The sequence below is a fragment of the Ylistrum balloti genome, unplaced genomic scaffold (assembly GCF_031769215.1).
Source record: "Ylistrum balloti isolate Yb309-2 unplaced genomic scaffold, AGI_CSIRO_Ybal_v1 Utg371114, whole genome shotgun sequence".
NCBI classification, from domain to species: Eukaryota; Metazoa; Mollusca; class Bivalvia; order Pectinida; family Pectinidae; genus Ylistrum; species Ylistrum balloti.
The window spans coordinates 926,164-953,438 of NW_026782612.1; the positions used below are offsets into that span (position 1 = coordinate 926,164).

At 35.3% G+C, this 27,275-nt stretch overlaps 2 protein-coding genes across 2 annotated transcripts; both read right to left on the reverse strand.

The window, feature by feature from the left end:
- Nucleotides 1-1,516: 1,516 nt before the first annotated feature.
- Nucleotides 1,517-3,298, reverse strand: LOC132560795 (insulin-like growth factor-binding protein complex acid labile subunit). The gene has a single exon (XM_060225471.1). The coding sequence runs from the start codon at nucleotides 3,296-3,298 to the stop codon at nucleotides 1,517-1,519; it is 1,782 nt and encodes a 593-aa protein (XP_060081454.1).
- Nucleotides 3,299-17,089: 13,791 nt separating this feature from the next.
- On the reverse strand, nucleotides 17,090-25,290 carry LOC132560796 (transmembrane protein 145-like). The gene is made up of 12 exons (XM_060225473.1): nucleotides 25,285-25,290; nucleotides 24,324-24,398; nucleotides 23,667-23,867; nucleotides 23,110-23,203; nucleotides 22,466-22,537; nucleotides 21,252-21,401; nucleotides 20,717-20,889; nucleotides 20,014-20,186; nucleotides 19,445-19,565; nucleotides 18,058-18,117; nucleotides 17,526-17,750; nucleotides 17,090-17,212 (listed from the first exon to the last, which is right to left on the reverse strand). The coding sequence occupies exons 1-12, from the start codon at nucleotides 25,288-25,290 to the stop codon at nucleotides 17,090-17,092; spliced, it is 1,473 nt and encodes a 490-aa protein (XP_060081456.1).
- Between the last annotated feature and the right edge of the window lie 1,985 nt (nucleotides 25,291-27,275).

The following is a 27,275-nucleotide window of genomic DNA, read 5'->3' on the forward strand; positions in this document are numbered from 1 at the left end:
CATACGATATTTCTATATAGTCCAAAATGTTGATATCCGTCATTTCTTAGCATTTCGTACTTGGAGTAAATTTAGTTTAAGATTGTTTGTAACATCATCTTCAAACCACTTATAAAAATCATTTAGGCTTGAAGTAGCCGAACATTGTTAGGATTCCAACTATTGGAATTTGACCAGCTTCATATCTTATTTCTTGAACAACATTATAAATACTGACATCCAGTTGGGATAAATTGGTGATCGTCGTTCTAACATTACCAATGTTCTCGAGGGAACATTTCCACCAAAAATACATCAAGGAGACAATAAGGCAGACATATTAAAATTATACAATAATCATTATTGCTGTATTTATCAAACAACTTGGAAACCGTGCTTAGTTGTACAGAAAATGTTTACAAAACATTGATATTTTTTGATGATGTCATAATTGCGATAATTCTGTTCAAACGTTTTTCTGATATTGTTTTTCCCTGTATTAGTGACGTGATTGGGAAATAAGAAATTTTAAAATCAATAATAAACACCCCAGGGCCTGCAAAAGTTGATTATACGTTTTCGTGGTACTCAATTTTTCGTGGTTTTCAAAAAATATTCTATTTTGTAGCCATGTGGTTTCGTGGATCAATATAGGTTAATAAATATATTCGTACAACAATAATAATGTAAAACATCCCCTGTAAAAATTAATGGTTTTACGGTTACTGAATAGTTCGCCGGTTTTGTCAACTTCGTCGATGCAAGTTGGAAATAAGATTCCTCAATCAGTTATAGATATTGTATAGATGTATGTCGTACTTATTCAACCCTGTAGCACTTTTATACTGCCTGTCGACAGTCTGAAGGTCAAATGATATTTCAACTTGGCCGCCCTTTAAAGTTATATTTTCTAGACATCTGATTAGTGAATTTTACAGCCTTACTTTTTTGTACATAAAACAAACCCCAACAAACATCTTATGATAAACTAAGATTTTTTTCTAAAATTTCATTTATGCATATAGTTGAATTTCATTTGTTTTGTGCCTTAAGTTTTAGTTTTAAAGGAGTATGGTAATGTTTTATGATTCCACAAGAGAAACATTTCGGCTTGATTTTGACAATCAGCTTTAACATCACAACATGTAGTCATTGCATCCAAAATATTTAATGAAATTGACGAACATACTTTAACACAAAATCATCAAATAACATGTTCACATGACATAACTATATCATTTTGTAGCTTTGTGTTTCAACATCTTTATCGACATACTCTGACCAGATAATACTATTGCACATGAAAGAGCCCTGTAGTTGGAAAATCCTTTAGTTATGTAGAAAATAGATAAAGAATTCAAAACATGCTCAAATATTACAGATTCATGTTTAAGACTAAAATAAAAAATGTTCTAATATGTTTTGCCATATTTTAATAATTAAAACTTTAATTTAAACACATATTTAGGACGATGTCGTTGGTTTTGTTTCAGTTCAATTACTCCACAATTGTCCTTTAGAAATATGTGATGTAATCTTAATCGTCAAATACGATTCCGTTAGATAATGGGACTAAGGAAAACTTCAGTATGACTGTAAATAATAGAAGGTTTACCACATTCCATAGTAGAGGGCGACACTGACTAGACCTCGAAATTTGTACGTCATCACGTAAAGTGGTAGGTGGGATCAATTCATCCGTATCCAATGTTGTCACATAAGCGATCTGGTTCACAATAACGCTTTCATCAACAAACACTGGTCTGACACAGATGTAATAATGTGTAAGGGGAGATAACCCGGGTATCATTGCGTTAGTCAGGTAGGCTTGAAGATAGAATGTGTTATCATTATCTATCTCTGTTCGATTTAAGTTTTTTACTGACACTGACCAGTAGAGCTGATTACCTTCCTTAAACGGCCATGTTATATTGATTGTCCTGTCGTCCTTAGATGTAACGGACGCACTCAGACTAACATGAACTTCGCCGTTGAACATAAATCCTGAGAATTGAATTAGAGGGTTGTATTCTAGATGTAATCTCGGTACCACAGAAAGTCCAATGAAATCGCTTGCCACCAATGAGCGAAGCCTGTTAGCACGTAGATCTAACGTTTGTAGATTTGTTAGTTCTGACAAGAAATTCGGATCAATTGTCAGAATTTTATTGTTTGCCAAACAAAGATTGCGCAATGCTGTCATGCCCTGCATCATACTCCTCGAGAGATCGACCAGTCGGTTACCTGTTAAATTGAGGAAGAGAAGAGATTGTCCTAGACCAGCCCAAGCTCCGGGACTGATATTTGTGATCATGTTATGGCTTAGGTCTACATGTTTAAGTGACAGAGTATGAAGAAACATTTCTCTCCTCACGATCTCTATTGAATTGCCTTCCAAATACAGTTCGTTAAGGTCTAGATGCCAGAACACATTCTCTTCTATAGTCTTAAGTCTATTATAACTTAAATCCAAAACTTTTAGCGACGCCATGTCTGTAAAAACATCACCATGGAGGGTGACAAGTCTGTTCGATGGAAGTCTGAGGATTCGGATGTGCTGTCTGAACGGATCCAAATATTTTGGATGAATTGATACAATTCTATTGTGACCTAGGTCTAATTCACGCAGTGAAGTAAGATTCCAGAAGGAATTTGACGCTAGAATACTAACCCTGTTGGCTTTGAGGAACAGCTTGCGAAGACGAAACAACGAAGCAAATGAAAAGTCACTGATTTTATGAATATTGTTGTTGGAAAGATCGAGTGTATGTAAATTGGTCAGACCAGCAAAGGCTTCTGACGTCACATTGTATAGATAATTTCTGTTTAGACGAAGCTCCCTTAGATTTACTAGACGCGCGAAACTACCATCACGGATGTGTCGGATATAGTTGTTATTAATATGGAGATTCTGTAGTTGTGTCAGGTGGGAGAAAAGGCCTGGTTTCAAATGAGGTAACTGATTGTGCTGTAGGTAAAGTTTGCGCAGTCGCAGAAGCGGGTGAAATGTATTTCCATCTATGTCGCTAATAATATTATGATCAAGGCTGATACTTGTAAGGGCAGTATGGCGACAGAATATGGTATTGGTCAGCTCTTTAATAACATTATGGCTGAAATCGATATAACTAGCCTTGACAGGAAGGTCATTTATGAGGTCGAACAAATGACCGGAAGTTAGTTCGCGGCGATCACAATATACAAAGTAGTCCCCAACACAGTCGCATACGGGTGAACAGGCATTACATGACACGATTACAATCCACAGGTTAATCAGGGTGAAAATGACGCTTGTATTTTTATCATGGAGGCGCTTCATGTTCCATCGTACCTACAACAAAAGTAAATACAAACATTATGAACGAAACTTTATATATGTAACATTGTGTGTGTGTGTGTGTGTGTGTGTGTGTGTGTGTGTGTGTGTGTGTGTGTGTGTGTGTGTGTGTGTGTGTGTGTGTGTGTGTGCGTGTTCGTGCGTGTGTGTGTGTGTGATGACAGTCATGAAATAGCTATACTTTTTTAAAATTTTGTCTTTGTTTTTCGTTGATGGCCGGTAAGAAAACAGCATATCTATCATTTCAATATTTTCTTTTGATGATGAATACATGTGAATGCTCTAAATACGACTTTTAATGTTGACCGACAAAATCAAAACAGAGCGTTACAATGGTGTATGGAGATTGATCAATGTTAAGTATGAGACAAGTACATTGTCCTTGTATGACCGATGTTATATATGGAGGTGTACAATAGACGTCTGTGGTCCCTATGCCCCTGTCCTATTTATCCTTTGTGAAACATGTGTTACCTTAAATTTAATCGACATTTACATGTCAAATGTCAACCACGAAACAAAAACATGCAAGGTCAGAATCTCTTTGAACTTTTTCTTTGGTTTGCGTGTAACTTAAATCAGTGATTCTTTAATTTACATTCTGCTGGTGGCAAGACCTACCTTGAATGGGAACATGAAAAGATGAAAAGGAATGTCTAGCTGTGTCTCCGCATAAATGTAACATTTTCTATTGTACATCCATCAATCGGCTACATTTTCCGATAACACAATAGTTAATTATACAATACCTATAATGTATACACAGGAATTGTACAAACAGTACAAAAATAGAATTCGTTGTGAATGACACGCACCATGTAAGGTCATCAAAATGTAAGATGTGTTATTTTAATTACAGAAAGATTAAGTGTTTGATTATAATTAAAACATGTGTAACGTGGGGAAATGTTACCAACAATTAAAATATTTTGTACAATAGATCATTGTAGAAAACAACTGTTTGTTATATTCAACAGATATGTTCACAAATAATTATGTTTACAACAGCATGTGAAAGATCTGTGAACAATGTTTAAAGTAAATGGCAGATATGTAACAGTTTGAGGAATGTAATGATAAACAGTTTCTGTAGTGTGACAAATACATAAACAACAGTTTGTTGTATGTGATAAACAGTATCTGTAGTGTGACAAATACATAAACAACAGTTTGTTGTATGTGATAAACAGCTTATGTAGTGTGACAGATATGTAAACAACAGTTTGTTGTATGTGATAAACAGTTTCTGTAGTGTGACAGATATGTAAACAACAGTGTGTTGTATGTGATAAACAGTATCTGTAGTGTGACAGATATGTAAACAACAGTTTGTTGTATGTGATAAACAGTTTCTGTAGCGTGACAGATATGTAAACAACAGTTTGCTGTATGTGATAAACAGTTTCTGTAGTGTGACAGATATGTAAACAACAGTTTGTTGTATGTGATAAACAGTTTCTGTAGTGTGACAGATATGTAAACAACAGTTTGTTGTATGTGATAAACAGTTTCTGTAGTGTGACAGATATGTAAACAACAGTTTGTTGTATGTGATAAACAGTTTCTGTAGTGTGATAAAAACAGTTTCTGTAGTGTGACAAATTAAACAACAGTTTGTTGTATGTGATAAACAGTTTCTGTAGTGTGACAAATACATAAACAACAGTTTGTTGTATGTGATAAACAGCTTCCGTAGTGTGACAGATATGTAAACAACAGTTTGTTGTCTGTGATAAACAGTTTCTGTAGTGTGACAGATATGTAAACAACAGTTTGTTGTATGTGATAAACAGTTTCTGTAGTGTGACAGATATGTAAACAACAGTTTGTTGTATGTGATAAACAGTTTCTGTAGTGTGACAGATATGTAAACAACAGTTTGTTGTATGTGATAAACAGTTTCTGTAGCGTGACAGATATGTAAACAACAGTTTGTTATATGTGATAAACAGATTCTGTAGTGTGACAAATACATAAACAACAGTTTGTTGTATGTGTTAAACAGATTCTGTAGTGTGACAAATACATAAACAACAGTTTGTTGTATGTGATAAACAGTTTCTGTAGTGTGACAAATACATAAACAATAGTTTGTTGTATGTGATAAACAGTTTCTGTAGTGTGACAGATATGTAAATAACAGTTTGTTGTATGTGATAAACAGTTTCTGTAGTGTGACAAATACATAAACAATAGTTTGTTGTATGTGATAAACAGTTTCTGTAGTGTGACAGATATGTAAATAACAGTTTGTTGTATGTGATAAACAGTTTCTGTAGTGTGACAGAAATGTAAACAACAGTTTGTTGTATATGATAAACAGTATCTGTAGTGTGACAGATATGTAAACAACAGTTTGTTGTATGTGATAAACAGTTTCTGTAGTGTGACAAATACATAAACAACAGTTTGTTGTATGTGATAAACAGATTCTGTAGTGTGACAAATACATAAACAACAGTTTGTTGTATGTGATAAACAGATTCTGTAGTGTGAGAAATACATCAACAACAGTTTGTTGTATGTGATAAACAGTTTCTGTAGTGTGACAAATACATAAACAACAGTTTGTTGTATGTGATAAACAGTTTCTGTAGCGTGACAGATATTTAAAACAACAGTTTGTTGTATGTGATAAACAGTTTCTGTAGTGTGACAGATATGTAAACAACAGTTTGTTATATGTGATAAACAGATTCTGTAGTGTGACAAATACATAAACAACAGTTTGCTGTATGTGATAAACAGTTTCTGTAGTGTGACAAATACATAAACAACAGTTTGTTGTATGTGATAAACAGTTTCTGTAGTGTGACAAATACATAAACAACAGTTTGTTGTATGTGATAAACAGTTTCTGTAGTGTGACAGATATGTAAACAACAGTTTGTTGTAAGTGATAAACAGTTTCTGTAGTGTGACAGATATGTAAACAACAGTTTGTTGTAAGTGATAAACAGTTTCTGTAGTGTGACAGATATGTAAACAACAGTTTGTTGTATGTGATAAACAGTTTCTGTAGTGTGACAGATATGTTAACAACAGTTTGTTGTATGTGATAAACAGTTTCTGTAGCGTGACAGATATATAAACAACAGTTTGTTATATGTGATAAACAGATTCTGTAGTGTGACAAATACATAAACAACAGTTTGCTGTATGTGATAAACAGTTTCTGTAGTGTGACAAATACATAAACAACAGTTTGTTGTATGTGATAAACAGTATCTGTAGTGTGACAAATACATAAACAACAGTTTGTTGTATGTGATAAACAGTTTCTGTAGTGTGACAAATACATAAACAACAGTTTGTTGTATGTGATAAACAGTTTCTGTAGTGTGACAAATACATAAACAATAGTTTGTTGTATGTGATAAACAGTTTCTGTAGTGTGACAGATATGTAAATAACAGTTTGTTGTATGTGATAAACAGTTTCTGTAGTGTGACAAATACATAAACAACAGTTTGTTGTATGTGATAAACAGTATCTGTAGTGTGACAGATATGTAAACAACAGTTTGTTGTATGTGATAAACAGTATCTGTAGTGTGACAAATACATAAACAACAGTTTGTTGTATGTGATAAACAGTTTCTGTAGTGTGACAGAAATGTAAACAACAGTTTGTTGTATGTGATAAACAGTATCTGTAGTGTGACAAATACATAAACAACAGTTTGTTGTATGTGATAAACAGTTTCTGTAGTGTGACAGAAATGTAAACAACAGTTTGTTGTATGTGATAAACAGTTTCTGTAGTGTGACAGAAATGTAAACAACAGTTTGTTGTATGTGATAAACAGTTTCTGTAGTGTGACAAATACATAAACAACAGTTTGTTGTATGTGATAAACAGATTCTGTAGTGTGACAAATACATAAACAACAGTTTGTTGTATGTGATAAACAGATTCTGTAGTGTGAGAAATACATCAACAAAAGTTTGTTGTATGTGATAAACAGTTTCTGTAGTGTGACAAATACATAAACAACAGTTTGTTGTATGTGATAAACAGTTTCTGTAGCGTGACAGATATTTAAAACAACAGTTTGTTGTATGTGATAAACAGTTTCTGTAGTGTGACAGATATGTTAACAACAGTTTGTTGTATGTGATAAGCAGATTCTGTAGTGTGACAAATACATAAACAACAGTTTGTTGTATGTGATAAACAGCTTCTGTAATATGACAGATATGGAAACAACAGTTTGTTGTATGTGATAAACAGTTTCTGTAGCGTGACAGATATGTAAACAACAGTTTGTTGTATGTGATAAACAGTTTCTGTAGTGTGACAAATACATAAACAACAGTGTGTTGTATGTGATAAACAGCTTCTGCAGTGTGACAGATATGTAAACAACAGTTTGTGGAATGTGATAAACAGTATCTGTAGTGTGACAAATACATTAACAACAGTTTGTTGTATGTGATAAACAGCTTCTGTAGTGTGACAGATACATAAACAACAGTTTGTTGTATGTGATAAACAGTTTCTGTAGCGTGACAGATATGTAAACAACAGTTTGTTGTATGTGATAAACAGTTTCTGTAGTGTGACAGATACATAAACAACAGTTTGCTGTATGTGATAAACAGCTTCTGTAGTGTGACAGATACATAAACAACAGTTTGTTGTATGTGATAAACAGTTTGTGCAGTGTAACAGATATGTAAACAACAGTTTGTTGTATAAACACACATGTTAAGGTTTGTTGTTTATATCAGATTTTTACAAGAACGTTTGTTCTATATGGCATCTAAGTAAACCTACTTACAGGTTTAGATTTGTCAATACATGTTTGTACAATTGTATATATGTGGAAACAAGTCATGTAACAGGCCTCCCTAGTGGGTATTATCCTTGAGCCAGGTGGTAGGGATTCTGTAGCCCCAATGGGGACATGGCAGCTTTCCTTTACGCCTTCCTATTAAATATATATTTCATTATTAGATTATTATAACAATACAACACGTGGAACACACATGCATTACGTATGTGTGCAGTCTATTTAAATCTACATGCGTTAATGCATATTGCGGGAATGTAATCTTAAGGCAGATGTTCGTCTGAATTAAATATGCAAATCACAGCATCAAACCTTATTTTACTGTGTTATTGATATGTAAACGTGTAACTGTAACACAACACTGTACATCAGCCATTGTGTCGGTCACGGTGGCGGACTCCCAATGAAAGACGATAGCTGATAAATCATCGGCCAGTGTGCGCTTGGCTTGATGCCTCAACGAGCGGCGTTTACACCAACGAGATCGGGTACACTGATAGACTAATACAGGTATACATACCTGATGATTACAGGTATGCTTTCATATAAGGCACTCAAGTCAATAGTGCTTTTAAATGAAGCATACTTCTTTTTAAACAGTCCATATATACGTAAAACTGTTGATGAATCCGTGAGATTTTGATCCTTTCCTACTGTCACCTCCCCGTCCCGTCCCCATCCCCACCCCCACCCCCACCCCACCACACCCCACACCCAAACCTGATATTGTTGTTCTTGTTGTATAGTATGTTAAATGTTTATAACTGTAAGTAAATTTAGACAAGACGAAATAAATATGTACTTACCTAACTTGAAGACATATAATCACTTCTATAAATTTTCACACATACATATATAATGAAAGAAATGTGAACACATTGTGCAAAGTCATGTAAGGTAGACTGAAGACGCAGCGTCCGGGGTAGTGACTGAGAGCCGTATTGAGATAGCTACACACCACGGTAAGTGGTCGCTGCTCGACTTGAAGCACTCTACTTCAGTCAAGACCGACCTCCAGTTAACATTATCAGATGTTATAAAATAATGGCACAATGAGGACGTGTTTAATTCATATCTACAAATATATGTATAAAGTGCCTGCATGGATATTATACCAGTCTGATTAATTAAGTGATAATGATAATAATATATATTACATGTATACCATAATATAGCCCTATTCTAACGAAGGTCGAAAACTCTTTCAAGATTTACCCATCAAAGAAAATATTAGACAGCGTTTATAATTTCATAGAGAAAATCAATTTTTTCATTCAGATATAATCAAGTATTCCTTATTTTTGATATACCAGATAAAACATGTTACCTGTTTGTGAAGTTACTGTTCCGTCCTCGTCACGAACCACGTACAGTTCGATACAAACAGGATACACAGGTAAGGTGTTCACACGGAATGTGTTTTTTATGACAGCGTTTATATGGAAGTGCAAATTATCTATAAACACAGTATCGACAGGCAGAGCTTTAAACCGACTAAAATGACACTGATCGTAAATAACAAGACGTGAGAGTGTTTTCAATACCCAGCTTGTAAACAAGAGGGGAGAGTGTTCACTGCACAGCTTGTAAACAACAAGATGGGAGAGTTTTCACTACACAGCTTGTAAACAACAAGATGGGAGAGTTTTCACTACACAGCTTGTAAATACCAGGGAGAGTTTTCACTGCACAGCTTGTAAACAAGAGGGGAGAGTGTTCACTACACAGCTTGTAAATAACAGGGACAATTTTCACTACACGCTTGTAAACAACAAGAAGGGAGAGTGTTCATGGCAGAGTTTGTAAACAACAGGGGATAGTTTTCACTACACAGCTTGTAAACAACAGGGGAGAGTTTTTATGACACAGTTTGTAAATAATAGGGAGAGTTTTCACTACACGCTTGTAAACAACAGGGGAGAGATTTCACTGCACAGCTTGAAAATACCAGGGAGAGTTTTCACTGCACAGTTTGTAAACAACAAGATGGGAGAGTTTTCACCACACGCTTGTAAATAACAGGGAGAGTTTTCATGACACAGTTGGTAAACAACAGGGGAGAGTTTTCACTGCACAACTTGTAAACAACAGGGGAGAGTTTTCACTACACGCTTGTAAACAACAAGAGGGGGGAGTGTTCATGACAGAGTTTGTAAACAACAAGATGGGAGAGTTTTCACCACACGCTTGTAAATAACAGGGAGAGTTTTCATGACACAGTTGGTAAACAACAGGGGAGAGTTTTCACTGCACAACTTGTAAACAACAGGGGAGAGTTTTCACTACACGCTTGTAAACAACAAGAGGGGGGAGTGTTCATGACAGAGTTTGTAAACAACAGGGGATAGTTTTCACTACACAGCTTGTAAATAACAGGGAGAATTTTCACTACACGCTTGTAAACAACAAGAGGGGAGAGTGTTCATGACAGAGTTTGTAAACAACAGGGGAGAGTTTTCACTACACGCTTGTAAACAACACGATGGGAGAGTTTTCACGACACAGTTTGTAAACAACAGGGGGGAGTGTTCACCACACAGTTTGTAAACAACAGGGGAGAGTTTTCACTACACAGCTTGTAAATAACAGGGAGAGTTTTCACTACATGCTTGTAAACAACAGGGCAGAGCTTTCACTGCACAGATTGTAAATACCAGGGAGAGTTTTCACTGCACAGCTTGTAAACAACAGGGTAGAGTTTTCACTACATAGCCTGTAAATAACAGGGAGAGTTTTCACTACACGGTTCGTAAACAACAAAAGGGGGGGGGAACTTTTCACCGCTTAAAACCAACAGGAAGGAAGAGTTTTCACATAAAAGAAATAAATAACAAGAGGGCTTTATCCGATGTACAGATAGAAGACTATACACTAACTACTGTGTACAGATAGAAGACTATACACTAACTACTGTGTACGGATAGAAGACTATACACTAACTACTGTGTACGGATAGAAGACTATACACTAACTACTGTGTACAGATAGAAGACTATACACTAACTACTGTGTACAGATAGAAGACTATACACTAACTACTGTGTACAGATAGAAGACTATACACTAACTACTGTGTACAGATAGAAGACTGTACACTAACTACTGTGTATAGTGTGTACAGATAGAAGACTATACACTAACTACTGTGTACAGTGTGTACAGATAGAAGACTATACACTAACTACTGTGTACAGATAGAAGACTATACACTAACTACTGTGTACAGATAGAAGACTATACACTAACTACTGTGTACAGATAGAAGACTATACACTAACTACTGTGTACAGATAGAAGACTATACACTAACTACTGTGTACGGATAGAAGACAGTACACTAACTACTGTGTACAGATAGAAGACTATACACTAACTACTGTATACAGATAGAAGACTATACACTAACTACTGTGTACAGATAGAAGACAGTACACTAACTACTGTGTACAGATAGAGGACTATACACTAACTACTGTGTACAGATAGAAGACTATACACTAACTACTGTATACAGATAGAAGACTATACACTTACTACTGTATACAGATAGAAGACCATACACTAACTACTGTATACATATAGAAGACTATACACTAACTACTGTATACAGATAGAAGACAGTGCACTAACTACTGTGTACAGATAGAAGACTGTACACTAACTACTGTGTACAGATAGAAGACTATACACTAACTACTGTGTACAGATAGAAGACTATACACTAACTACTGTATACAGATAGAAGACTATACACTAACTACTGTGTACGGATAGAAGACAGTACACTAACTACTGTGTACAGATAGAAGACTATACACTAACTACTGTGTACAGATAGAAGACTATACACTAACTACTGTGTACAGATAGAAGACAGTACACTAACTACTGTGTACAGATAGAGGACTATACACTAACTACTGTGTACAAATAGAAGACTATACACTAACTACTGTATACAGATAGAAGACTATACACTTACTACTGTATACAGATAGAAGACCATACACTAACTACTGTATACAGATAGAAGACTATACACTAACTACTGTATACAGATAGAAGACAGTGCACTAACTACTGTGTACAGATAGAAGACTGTACACTAACTACTGTGTACAGTGTGTACATATAGAAGACTATACACTAACTACTGTATACAGATAGAAGACTATACACTAACTACTGTGTACGGATAGAAGACTATACACTAACTACTGTGTACAGATAGAAGACAGTACACTAACTACTGTGTACGGATAGAAGACAGTACACTAACTACTGTGTACAGTGTGTACATATAGAAGACTATACACTAACTACTGTGTACAGATAGAAGACTGTACACTAACTACTGTGTACAGATAGAAGACTATACACTAACTACTGTGTACGGATAGAGGACTATACACTAACTACTGTGTACGGATAGAAGACTGTACACTAACTACTGTGTACGGATAGAAGACTGTACACTAACTACTGTGTACATATAGAAGACTATACACTAACTACTGTGTACAGATAGAAGACTATACACTAACTACTGTATACAGATAGAAGACTATACACTAACTACTGTGTACGGATAGAAGACAGTACACTAACTACTGTGTACAGATAGAAGACTATACACTAACTACTGTGTACAGATAGAAGACTATACACGAACTACTGTGTACGGATAGAAGACTATACACTAACTACTGTGTACAGATAGAAGACAGTACACTAACTACTATGGTACTATAGGTATCACACAAAAGTCAATGTTTCCTTAATAACATTACGCACCTTACACGTTTGTCTTCCGGTATCACACAAAGGTCAATGTTTCCAGAATTATATTACGCACTTGGCACATCTGTCTTCCGGTATCACACAAAGGTCAATGTTTCCAGAATTATATTTGGCACCTGGCACATCTGTCTTCATGTATCACACAAAGGTTAATGTCACTTGAATTATATTTGGCACCTGGCTTGTCTGTCTTCATGTATCACACAAAGGTCAATGTCACTTGAATTATATTTGGCACCTGGCTTGTCTGTCTTCATGTATCACACAAAAGTCAATGTTTCCTTAATTATATTTGGCACCTGGCACGTCTGTCTTCCGGTATCACACAAAGGTCAATGTTTCCAGAATTATATTACGCATTTGGCACATCTGTCTTCCGGTATCACACAAAGGTCAATGTCACTTGAATTATATTTAGCACCTGGCATGTCTGTCTCCATGTATCACACACAGGTCAATGTTTCCTTAATTCTATTACGCACCTGGCACATCTGTCTTCCGGTATCACACAAAGGTCAATGTTTCCAGAATTATATTACGCACCTGGCACATCTGTCTTCCGGTATCACACAAAGGTCAATGTTTCCAGAATTATATTACGCACCTGGCACATCTGTCTTCCGGTATCACACAAAGGTCAATGTCACTTGAATTATATTTGGCACCTGGCTTGTCTGTCTTCATGTATCACACAAAAGTCAATGTTTCCTTAATTATATTTGGCACCTGGCATATCTGTCTTCCGGTATCACACAAAGGTTATTATACAAGTCATACAAAAACATTTCATTGAGGGATACGGAAATATGTTTACATTTATGTAAAGGTGTTTTGTTGTTGATCTTAAATGCATTAAACTAAATCTCATATCAAATCTACCTGTTCTGATATACATGATAACCAGCATGTTTTAAAAGATAAGAATTTCGAATTCACATTGAGTGTACAAGCGAGGCATTATGATGTCTATCTTGAGCTATTAGCATCAATGGATCACGTTATACACCAATATGTTGAAGGGCTGGTATGAAAAGGAATACGATTCACTGTAGAACCCTAGTTATATAATTTGTCTGGCTGGAATATTGGAGGATATTTAACGATCAATATCGAAAGTTTATGACTGGCAGTTTAACAGTGAGTTTGAGACAGCTAGTGTCAGACTTAGGACAAGAAATCTAACATGATAAGGGAAAATAACAGGACTGTTTACGTGTCGGATACAAATATAAAGTATTAAACACTTGTTCATCTGTCTGGTCGTCTCCTTCCACTTCAAACAATTGTATCTGTCTATTTAAACAGTCTTTTAATGGCGACATTCAAGTCTTAGGTTTCCATGTAAATATACAGAAAAATGTTATCTTATTCTGATTATCACTATTTGCATGCTACCAGAAATCTGACTCAACAGAAGGCTTGATTAATGCAGATTTCATGAGCACAATATGAAATGTGTTAAATCTGCTTTAAGGACAGATTTTAATTTACAGCTCCAATACTTTTCGTTTATTAAGACGGAAAGCATTTGAGTGGTAAATTATGAACCGTATTTTATTCATATTGGTTTGTTTTGGATATGAGTAGTGACTATTTAGAACACGACGACCCCTGCAGAAAGAATAATCACACTTTCAGAACGTGTATGACTTTTAATGACAAAGGAAACATTGATATTACATAACAAAACACACATTTACCTTTATAACAACATTGGAAGAATCAACATTTTGAAGACAAAACGTTCAAGACATATCAGCTTCCTTGTATTGATTGTATGAAGAGTTTAAGTACACACAAATAAAGGAAATACCTACCTTACTTAAACAGGCTAGTGGGATGTAGCACTCCACAAAAGGTTGATGATATATCCTATTGTATGGTCTTACTTAAACAGGCTAGTGGGATGTAGCACTCCACAAAAGGTTGATGATATATCCTATTGTATGGTCTTACACACATGTAGCACTCCACAAAATGTTGATGATATATCCTATTGTATGGTCTTACTTAAACAGGCTAGTGGGATGTAGCACTCCACAAAATGTTGATGATATATCCTATTGTATGGTCTTACTTAAACAGGCTAGTGGGATGTAGCACTCCACAAAAGGTTGATGATATATCCTATTGTATGGTCTTACTAACCAATACCTAACTTAGATGTTAAAGAGAAGCAATCCGTATGAATGTTAGAGCTAAACATTCAAAACATAAACATGGGTTAATGCAAATCAATTTTATTTGAATTTGTATTTTATATAGAATAGCTCTAAGAAGGCTTTTAGATTTCATTACTATATTTAATTTTTTGAACTGATATTCCACCGTCAGTTATTGCCAAATAAACATAAGCTAAGAAGCAGTTAATAAAAACACGATTCAACGCATGTGTTAAATGTGAGAGGGCAGAATACACGTAAACCTATTTGACAAAGTTAAAACATAATTACCTAACAATGACTGAATAAGGATTTTTACGTTTTTTCACCCAAGGAATGAAAAATGTGTTATTCGTCAACTAGGGAATAAAAAATGTGACACCCGATAACACTTTGGTGTTATTCGTCAACTAGGGAATGAAAAATATGACACATTATAACATTTTGGTGCTTTGTGTGACATTTAAAACTAGATTTAAATTAATTGACGACGATATTTAGTAACTTATTAAAACATACGCAATCTAATTATCAGACAATGTATATAGACAGAGAGTTGCCCAATAATGTAAAGAGTATCATACTTATATCAGAGATATATAAATCGATCTTCATCTTACAACAATTACAAACAAGTTTTTTCAAACGTATATTAATCACTCTTGTTGGCCCGGATGGAAGCGCTCGAGGGTTCTTATGGAGGAAACCGGAGTAGCCAGGGAAAACCCACGAAGTCGGGCAGGTGACCTCATACCTTTTCAGGTCCGTTCCTGAATCGAACCTCGAACGTCTAGGTGAAAGGCAAGTATGTTACTACTGCGCCACCAGACCAACACAAATACAGACGTGTACATGTATATCAAATTATCAATTGTTAACCATATCTGATCTTTTATACTTTAATTTTTAATCAACCTTTCAAAAAATAACCTTGAACCGCAAACAAATGTGAGTATTGCATAATGGATCCTAATTCAATATATGACCTTCCGGAATACAAGGATTGGTATATGTATTTATATTCTATAGAGGGCACTGAGTTTTGTATCGATGTTAACAAAACAATATTAAGATAAAGGTTACTGCTACTTATAAAGTATTTTACAGAACATATTTTTTCTAATAATAAAAATTGTCTAACAGAATCCAGACAGTTATAAAAATACCAAAGACCTTAAGAATTAATAAATCCTGAATTCTTACTCCAATACGACTGAACAAGAGTAAAATAAGAAAATTGTAAAGATTCACATAGAAATAAGGTTTTCCCATGAATGACATGATATCATGCCTCAGATGAAATATGTCTCCTTTTACAATTAAATAACATATAACGACATTTGTATGCTTTATCAGTGTTAAGTTACCTTATACAGTATAACACAAAATCACGTGCTGCATGTCAACGATGAAGATGATAAACTGTGTTAAACATCCGTACCGGCATAAGTAATTCTTGTTGTGTCTTAGATAAGTGTTTTATGTAAATTTACTCATGATATCAGCTTAAGCGATATTAATCACCGTCTTGTCATCTGAGATATAGAATGCATCATATGAAATAACAATTTCCATAATGATAACTTACACGAAAAAACAAACATGTCATAATATATCAACAGTTTGGAAACACAAATGTATCATTACATATGACAATATATATTAACGAACGCGAAAAAGTTACAGAACCATTTATCTAAAAAAAACTATTGATTCGTTAATATACTAAAATATTACATTGGTAACCATAACGACATCGAAAACCAACAGGTGATGAACTGGTCATTGGACTCATGAGAAATCTATGTTCATTTTTTTTAAATGATTTTGTTTTTTTAACTGTGGCAATAATTTCTCTTTCAAATCAAATAACTGCTATCTGCGGTCATGATCTTGTCTTATGTTTCCATTACAGTGTCAAAATTGATCTACTGCAAACGCACTCCAGATCAAGACTTCCTGTGAAATCGCTTCACTTTTTATATTAATCGTGAGTGATATCACGGACGCTGGTGATCATTCCCAGCCATTCCCGCTATTGGCGCTAAATAACGTGTGATAACTTGGCGGTGACGACAACCCACCAGTGGCGCCACTTAAGGAGGTAGTTGACGTGTTACTGCGGATACCGGGTAATACCTGCAAACATAAATGACAACATGAATTTAATATGTTTTATTAAGAGTCTTAGTCGCTATATAAGTGACGTGTTGGACAATCTCGATACTGGCGGGGTTTCATGGGATTGGCCAATACGTCTCTTTTAGTATGGCAATTACAATGGCCGGTTAGTACGGTTTTTGAGAAATGGCGCCGGCAAACGTAGAAACAAAACTCACATTTGAATTATTCTTGACATATTCAAAGGAAAAAAATAAAGATGCCTTGACCAGGATATATATAAGGGGAGGAAACTGGGATTGATTGCAAATTTTCGTTGGCAGTCTGTTACCTCAAAGTTGGCACTACTATAGCTTGGAGGCAGACTACCCCGCTTCTGTGCTGACGCCGTGGATGATAGCTCATCCTCGTCTGTCTTCTCTGACGTCGTTTTGGAAGTGGTGAACAGGCTTGTCAGATCAGGTCCAGAGGCAGATGGGTGGTTGGACCCCACAGAATAGCTATGGACATTAAAGTTGTCGAGCTCGTGGCTGTTAGATCCCGTCATGGAGGCAATCTACACAATATCAAGATGGTAACAAAACCTTGTTTCAGATTCAGATTCGAAATGTAGTTAAGAGTGTTCCGAAAAAGTAAGCGTCTTCTGCTTTACAGCAACGGTGAATCATTTGTGTTATAACATCTACACGAAAATCAACGATAAAAAGCCAAGACAAAAAATCCACAGCCAAAAGTTGAAATGATAGATAAAAAATATGGATGTACCCAAAGTCCCAGGGTGGCAGACTAAATATAGAATTACACAAAAACCTACAGTTAAACTCAGATGTTTATTTGACAGTCTTGTTGATAATGATACTAACCTGAGTAGTTCGGACGTGGTAGGGAAAGTTTTTGTTAGCAGCCGATGGTCGCGTCAGAATCTGGAAAATATGATATTATGTCAAAAGTGCATTTATAAGGCGACATTACATCATAATGCCTGGTGTGTCATTTTCCAGATACATGATCCTCTAAAACTACATCATACAACAGGTCTCGTCAAGCGTAGTATCAAACATCAAATGAAAACATTTAACATTTAAAAAGATCAAACAAAATCTTTGAGAATTATCAAAGTTATTTTTAGTAGATTATCAAACTGATATCTTGTTACCATTTTTCTTTCCTCCTTTTCAATTAAATTAAAATCTAATAGAATGTATATTTCCTCTAGAATAAATGTTTTAACCCCAAGTAGGAACATTTAATCTCTAAAATCCCTGGGAAAATGGAGAAAATAATCTTTATATATACTAATTTTAAACACTTCTTCTGAAACTATTTTGAGTGCATGATAAACAATACAACTAGTTCAATTTATTTGTTATCTAACACAAGATAAAAAATACATCAGTCAATGAATTATTTAGATTTGATTAATCTATTGTAAAAAGTAGGTAAATAGATAAAATCTATATAGTTAAGTACAGATCATATCCGGTGCTCTCCTCCAACACAGACTGACAACAGAATGAGACGAGAACTTCACAAACAACAACAGAGAAAATATTTTTAATGTTCCAGCGAAGTGTACCTCGTACATTACCAGACCTCACTATTCTTGTATAAAATATCACAATTTCAGATTTCCTCAAGCCCAGATTTTCTCCTTGAAAATATCTTGTATGAAAATTCCTCAAGGAATTTCAGGACATCCTAGCCGATGACTTCCTCCTGTTCCTTGAGAAAATTTCATACAAGCCGTTTTTGAGGAGATATCAGCTGAGGAAAATCTCGACTTGAGGAAATCTCAAGTTGTGATGTTTTATACAAGTGGGGCCAGATCTTTGGTGAATACTGAAAGAAATCTTATAGATCAAAAGTTGGGACGCTACACACTTAAAACAAACCAATGTGTTGACAACGAAATATATTTCAACACCCTTATAGGCTATATTATGAAATAAATTTTCTGATAAAAGTCTTTAGATGCCAACATAAGCAGTCGTCATTGTTTCGACATTCAGACAAATTTTGTGATCTAAAGTGATATCGATATTGGAAGGATGATACCATCATTTCAATTCGATGTTGATTAGTGAGATGTTTTGATATTGTTTTTTTTTTCAGAATATGAACAACGTTAGGGCAAGATTTGGTCATATAACCACTTAAACCACCCACAGCTACACAACTAAATACATATAGGCAACGTCACAAGTGAATTATTCCCACTAGCCAATCAATTTCCATCAGCCTCATTCTCACCTGAAAAAACACGTGACCCAAGAAGGCGATTAGCATGGAGACTCCGTGAACTGTTTTCTCTCTCATCCATTGAGGCATCGCAAACATGGCGACCAGAATGACGATTGGCCCCGCCCAAAACCTACCAAAGACAGATAAGCAAGCATTTAAAGACAAAACGAAAATGGACTTGGAAAGAAATTGTGTGAAACAGCGGTGCTAAGGGGACTCCTCAACTTCATAAATACGTTTATCTCATTTTTTTCTGTGAAACTGTTTTTCTCGTTTGTTATAACGGCAGCCCTTTTTAGTTTAAAATACATAGATGTTTGGAAATGTAGGATTACTAACATGGGACCTACATATCACTTGCTAACATGACTATCAAATCAGGTTAACGGGCTTCATCTCCATTGTCTGCTTCCCACAACAAGTTGGTAATTCTCATTTTTCTACTTTGTATTGATACACAATGCATTCACAATTGGATGACAGATAGAAGGAGTTCTCTATCAAGGGTTAGCCAAGCCTGGAGAATTTTGCCAATATGCATCTTTCACAACAAGATGATATATGTATGATTTCCTCACCAACATGTGTAGAAGATGAAGAAAGGGTAGTAAAACAACGATTTGGTTTTGAAGTGTTTTAGTGTGAAGAAAATAGAGTAGCAGAACCACGCCCATCCGATCAGACGTAGTGATATAAGTCCATATCCGGGTGGGCTTTCGTACAGATACAACACCTCGCCAGGATCAAACACCTGTAACATCAAACATACTTTGTAATATGGCAGTTAATTTTCATTTGATATGATATTTACGTGGCGGAAGTGAGAACTTTTGTTATATTTAACTACAACTTTAGATTTTCAACTAAAACCAGAAACAATATTGTCTTATATCAAATTTACCTCGCGGAATTGAAATTACAACCTCGGATTGGCATAAAAATACAAGGATTTGAAATAAAAATGAAAGAAAGATAATACCGACATTTTAATAAAATCTTAATTTATACTCAAAACCTATGAAATCATTTAAACACATTGATTTAAAAATAGATTTATACGAATACCTCTGACAAAGTACAAAGATAATAAAATCACATGCTTTGGTAAGGTTGGTGTCTTCGGCTTCAGTTATGGCGACCGTCAAGACAGCCATGTCATTGGTGTCGGGAACCGTTTCAATCGACCAATCAAAAGTCGTGTTACATGTCGAATGGTCTAGAATCTTAAATATAACAATAATGTTTATTTTCGACTGCCATTGTCAGGTTTACTGTACATACCTTAGCTTCATACGCAAACAGGATCGCATATACTATGGTGTACAGTGTGAAGAAAACCGTGACCTTGACGGTGCTAGAGGTCGGCAGCCTTCCTCTTGTGATGGTGTAGCCCTTCCCCACCAATATTAACATCAAAAGGAACACTAGATCACTGACGGCACCAAAGACTCGACCTGAAACATCGTCGATGAAATAACTATGAGGTTCAACAAAAAATATATTTAAATGGAGCTATTCTGTTATTGTGTACTAAATTCTCCTTTGGGAACATGATATTACTTTCTGTAATTCACAAGTCGGGTGTTGTCGATAAAGCAGAAGACGCTTACTCTTCTGGAACACCTTGTCATATTCTCCATATACATTTTTCTGTTATGTTTCGTTTGTCCGTTTTTTGTCCTAGTTTTATTGATTTTTGATATAAATTTGTTCACGTGTTTTCTTGCTATGTTCTTTAACTGAAAAAAAATATCAAGGATAACTTAACTGAGTTCATAATAAAAATATTTTGAATGATAAGACAAACATAACTTACCTACAAGTTCCAAATCGTTATTTTCGTAACCGTCTGCTGAGTATTTGCCGTTGGCCACACTGAGGAAGAAGAGATCCACGAGCCAGAGCACGACCGATGTTATATACAACTTGTACGTGGTGTGAAAGAGTTGCCGGGAGCGCAGCATTACTGACGGGTAGAAGACATGTTTGTGTAAAGATAGATAATTCGGTGTTATGATTTATTCAGGTAGAAAAGTATGTACTGAGAAAGCCATCTTAAACATTCACCCGGCTTCACCAATCTACATGCAGCTAACTGAACTTCTAAACGGATAAATTGATATATCATCGAAGGTAAATTGTTCTGTTGTGGGGAAATATTCCTTTCACGTTTGAGATTTAATGAATAGCTGTTGCCGATCAGACACCCAGTGGTACGATCTACTTGCCAAACTGCATTGATGGAACTTATTAGAAGGTTCTGACGGTACAACCTGAGAGCTGAAACAGGCTCAGGGCAATTGACATTTCAACCTATAAATATAACGACCCTCCAGTCAATCAGTTCCATTGTATAGTAATTTGTTTGTGTATATATCTTCACTTTGGAAGTTCTGTTCCAAATGATCTCCAATCAATTATCGTCCTTCTGAGAGACCCGGTATTCTGGTTGTCCATATTACATACCTAGATATCATTTTACCTTAAACTCTTGAACCAATCAAAAGTTGTGCAAATGATGTGATGAACTAATCAAAAAGGTTTGCAATGAAATGATGAATCAATCAGAAGTTGTGAAAATGAAATGATGATCCAATCAGAAGTTGTGAAAATGAAATGATGAACCAATCAGAAGTTGTGAAAATGAAATGATGATCCAATCAGAAGTTGTGAAAATGAAATGATGAACCAATCAGAAGTTGTGAAAATGAAATGATGATCCAATCAGAAGTTGTGAAAATGAAATGATGAACCAATCAGAAGTTGTGAAAATGAAATGATGAACCAATCAGAAGTTGTGCAATGAAATGATGAACCAATCAAAAGTTGTGCGAATGAAGCCATAACATTATATTAAATTCTGACAGGCCTTTATCGTAATGGCGAACGTGTTTGTTTGGTTTCCATGCGTATACAGTATATCATTTCTATCCGACTTCAGGTCAATGAGCAAGGTGATCAAGTGTTTAATGTATTTTTATACAATAATTGTGAATGATTTCAGACCGGACGTATTGTATCCTGACTTACCTGCACAGATAATAGCCCCGACCAACAGAAGAACGTAAACACCCATGAACGCTATATCGGTAGGTAGAATATCTGAAACATTATAAAAGTGACGAAATACGAATTATGTGGGACGTCTCGATGGCTGCACATTAACACTGTGATAAACAGAGAACGAGAAATTAACGAATTGGCAGAACAATCGGTTGCGATATCGTCTTATAACCACTACGATAATAAAAGAAAAGTGACAATTCATACCGAAAACAGACCGAATTAATTGTCATTTCATCACACGATTTACCACTTAAGTGTACTAGTATTATAATACAGCCGAAATGTCCTGTCCATTTATTACCATCTCGTACACTTTACCACAGTGCTAATGCATTTCACACTGGTCATGTTTTTAGTGAACATCACAATGTTGTCGAGACATCATTCATATATTATTTTTTTCTGGATGCGTTTACCAACTGCAGAAAAAAATTCCCTAAATTTGAATAACGTTTCACTGACTTGTTCAATACATCAATTTGATGCTACAATAGATGGTTAGATCTTCACTAGTCGTAGATAGTATATACCCAATGCATTATACAAGTTTCTACAAAGAAATGGCAAGTTCATGAATCAGAACGGATGAGATTTCTTTAACAACTTACAGAATTCATCCGCCGAGAACTCGTAGTGGAGCATGTCCTTTTCATCTTTACTGTTCATCATATGTAGGGAGTATGTTAGATTCATACCTGTTGGCTGGAAAACGAAACAACATACCCACGGTAAAACAAGTCATATTCAGAATATCACGTAAACATACATTGATATCAATTCTTTTATCAACTGGATAAAAAGTGGCATTTTTATTTAAAGGATGGATCCGCGGGTTCATCATCTTTAGTGTTTTCCTTGCAGCAATAAAGCAGATCGGCGGCTAAAAAATATAGTCACATGATCGATTCGGATAAAGATCATTGTAGTAAAATCGTTCTAGTAAATGTTTATCAAATCATTGTGATAATTTACTTGCCTGGTCTTGATTATTAATCCAAAAGGGTTAAAGTCATTTAATTCAATCTGAACCGGAAAACAGGTACATGCATGTCTTCAGTGTTTAGGGATGCATGCATATGTGATTTATGTTTCCGCGTAAAATTTAAAACGATTTTGAGCAATATTTCATTATCATTCATCCAACAAAATGTACAATTATACATACCCCTGATGACTGATCACACCGACTTACGGCCACAAACCACCAGCGCTCGCGTGTGGAGCGGAAAGTACGACCTCCAATACACGTAACGTATTCCACACCATCGCGCGTGCTTTCCACGCATCCCGACCAGGAATACAGAATGGAAAGGGAGATAATCTGGTTATTGGCTGGATCGAGCACTGCAACTTTCTGGTCGCAAGTCTGAAACAAATTTTAACGTTTCTTTTAAAATTATAGTATTTCACGTCTGCAGACAGCGCTGTTAATACAACAGCTATGTTGTAGTCATCAGTAATTAAGTGTAAGGTGTATTCTACTTCCGGTTATGTGTCTGGTCCCGTTTAAAGACGCTGTCGCATTTGTCATTCATTTTGAAAATCTCTTGTCCGAGAGTTGTGAAAATTTCTTGTCTCAATTACATATAAGACTCAGTGGTCATGGGTTCGATTCCCAATCTAATAGTTTCGATGAGACATTGCTCAATATATTTCAGGAATAATATACAGCATTGTGTGACGTGTCCTCACATCATGCAGTACTTGAAAGTCGCGAAGAAAATCAATTAGAAAATTTAAACGATGTTTTGAAAAATCTTGGGGAAAAAATCTTGGAATTAACCCTTTAATTACCCAGTTCTATGTTGAAAAGATTACTTACCAGAGATGTCTTGTAAACAGAGTCCCACTGACTGGCCTCGTCAAAATATAGCAACACATTCTGTATGGCGTATGACTAGAATAACAGATACATTAACATTTCATTTAATTGCTTCAAATCGCCAGGTTTCAATTTATCAGTATATTGTAGAAGAGTTACTTCCCTTGTGATGGGGATGTACACTCTACTTTGTAGACAACGATTTTATCTCAACAAAAATATGTTATTCAAATTGTATATAGCACGGCATGCACACTGAATGACATTCACGTATAAATCCTAAATTCTTAAACAACAGTACGATAATAATTTTCACGTGGACACAGAACCGTGACGTTCGTCAGTAAGACAACACCTAGAACGGGACGAGTCAATGAAACGACAAACCTGTAACCACCAACCAACCATACACAAAAAGTTACCTTATATCTAAAACTCATATATGAATATATTTACACAAAATATGCAAATAATGCACTCTTAATCGCTCTGATAAGAGTGTCTGCCAAGAATGGAATGAGTAATTTTAACGCTGTTCATATCAGAACATAGTAGTCGTTCGCCAAGAGTTACGTCCCCTTCACATCTCCGTCGTAACAGGCTTCCCATTAGAAAGATACGACATTTGGCATGTTTTTATTAAAGTGAAGGTACAAATGGTTGTTGCTACATCTATTACATTTCGTGACAACGACACAAGGATGTTTTATGCATGCTCCAGTAGTTATAATGAAAAGTAATCAAAGGAAACATCCGTAAAATTACTCGAGTTCATCTTGCAGCTTGCTGCTATTACAACGTGAAACACCATGGCGGACGAACGGGTTTCCCCAAGTTCAATATAGGTTGCTATAAATATTTATCCAATAAGCTATTACGCTCGATATGACGCATTAGGGATTTAATCCCATCTGTCAAATGAAATTGGTCAACAGAAAATCTATTTTAAGCCCGTAATTACCGGCATGACGATGCAGTGTTGATGCAAATAGACGCCTTCAGAAATAGTTCCGGGCCAAGGAAAAACGGACCAATGACAACAAAATTGAAACAGTAACTTTATTAACAACAATAAATTGACATTCCTTGTCAAATAAAGCATATATCAAAACTAGATATACATATATCCATTATCAAAAGCCATCACTCCACCACTATTTTTTTATTTAAAACGAAGTCAGAAACACTTGCATATTTATATGTAGCCACAATGGCTTGTCTAGATAATTAAGATAATAAAAATAATTTCGAAAAGTCCCTGTGATTTTGCTACTTCTGGTTATTAATTTTGTAAATATGCTTTTTTTTCTCACATGATGTACAAAATATTGCCCCATTAGGATATTCTGACAAGGTGAAGTTAACGACGCCATCAAAAGACCATGGCTGCAATAGTAATAATGGTATTGACTTATCTGCAAATAAATTGGCAACCATACAACTTAATGCTAGAATCACTGTAATTCCTCCACCAGTATGAGTGATTTACATTATTCTGATAGTGTAACAAACAAGCTCTGTCCCGTCAGTTTATCCTAATAGGGATCTATGAAGGTATAATGGAATGCTGACAATATTCATATATTGAACAATCATTTTAATTTGTCACACGAAAAAAAAAAAAAACAAGAGCCTGTTTCAGGTCACGAAATACGCCTGTGATTTTGTCTGACTATCACCTACACTATTTATGCTGTATATAATATATTGCATTTGTTTCAATGGTAATTGCGTAATACTTTGCAAAGTTATTGCACCGACATTGAAAAGGTTACAGACATTAATGGGCCGTAACTCTAAAAGTTGTGGATCAAAAATCATGGAAATCAAACTCAATCTAGCTTTGATTGTACTTAAGCTTGCAATGAAAGTTAAAAGAAATCTGTTAAGGCTTAATAAATTCCAAAATCGCTGGGACATTGAAATGTTTACGAACAGAGGGACATACGGACGGAAGATGGACGGATGGAAGACGAGAATAACATAATATGTCCTGTCATTTGACGGATGTATAAAATACATAAATATCAAACAAAAAAAAGAAGTGAATAAATGTAAAGATCATAAATCTAAAATAATAAGCAAAATCACTTGAGGTACGCATATTGTGCATAAAAATACATTGAAAAATTAATTTAAGATTAGAAACAAGAGGCCCATGGGCCTTATCGGTCACCTTAGAATCAATCACTTCACAAGCAATGGTAAGAACTGACAGTATTTCTGATATTGATTTACATTTATTATTAACAGCTAATAGTTGTCTGCTGTTTAAAGAATTATAAAAAAAATCATCACATGTTTTGTTTTTTATTTGTCTATTTCATTATATCTAGGAACATTTATCTTATAGTGATATAGTGACAGCTGTCAGTTGCTCACTTATTATGAGTCCATACTAGTTTATGGAGAAATTACTGAAATTAGCATGTCTATGTGTGCTTGATGATGAAGATAATGATGTTGACTGTGTCTAAGAATCTGCAGCATCCTTATGCATGGAAGTTAAAGTGTGTGAATAAGCTGATAATGAGGATGTGTGATGCTGCTGTGTGATGCTGCTGATGTTGGTATATATGATGATGTTGAGGTGTGACGATGCTGATTTGGTATGTGATAATGCGGATGTGTAATGCTGCTGAAGTGTGATGATGCTAATGTTGATAGGTGACCATAATGATGCTGATGGTATGTGATGATGCTAATGTGTGACGAGGATGATGATTGTATATGATGACGTTGATGTCAGATGCTGATGTTGTTTGTATATGTAACAATGCTGGAGTGCTCGTATGGCTGCAAGTTATAAATATATGTTTAGAGTGATTGTGTTACATAGTGTCTATGATAGTTAAGATATAGTGTGCAACTCAAAATGCTGTGTGTTTAGTGGTGGAAATGATGCATGACTATAATCTGTAAGTGTGTGACGATGGGAGTTACAAACTGATA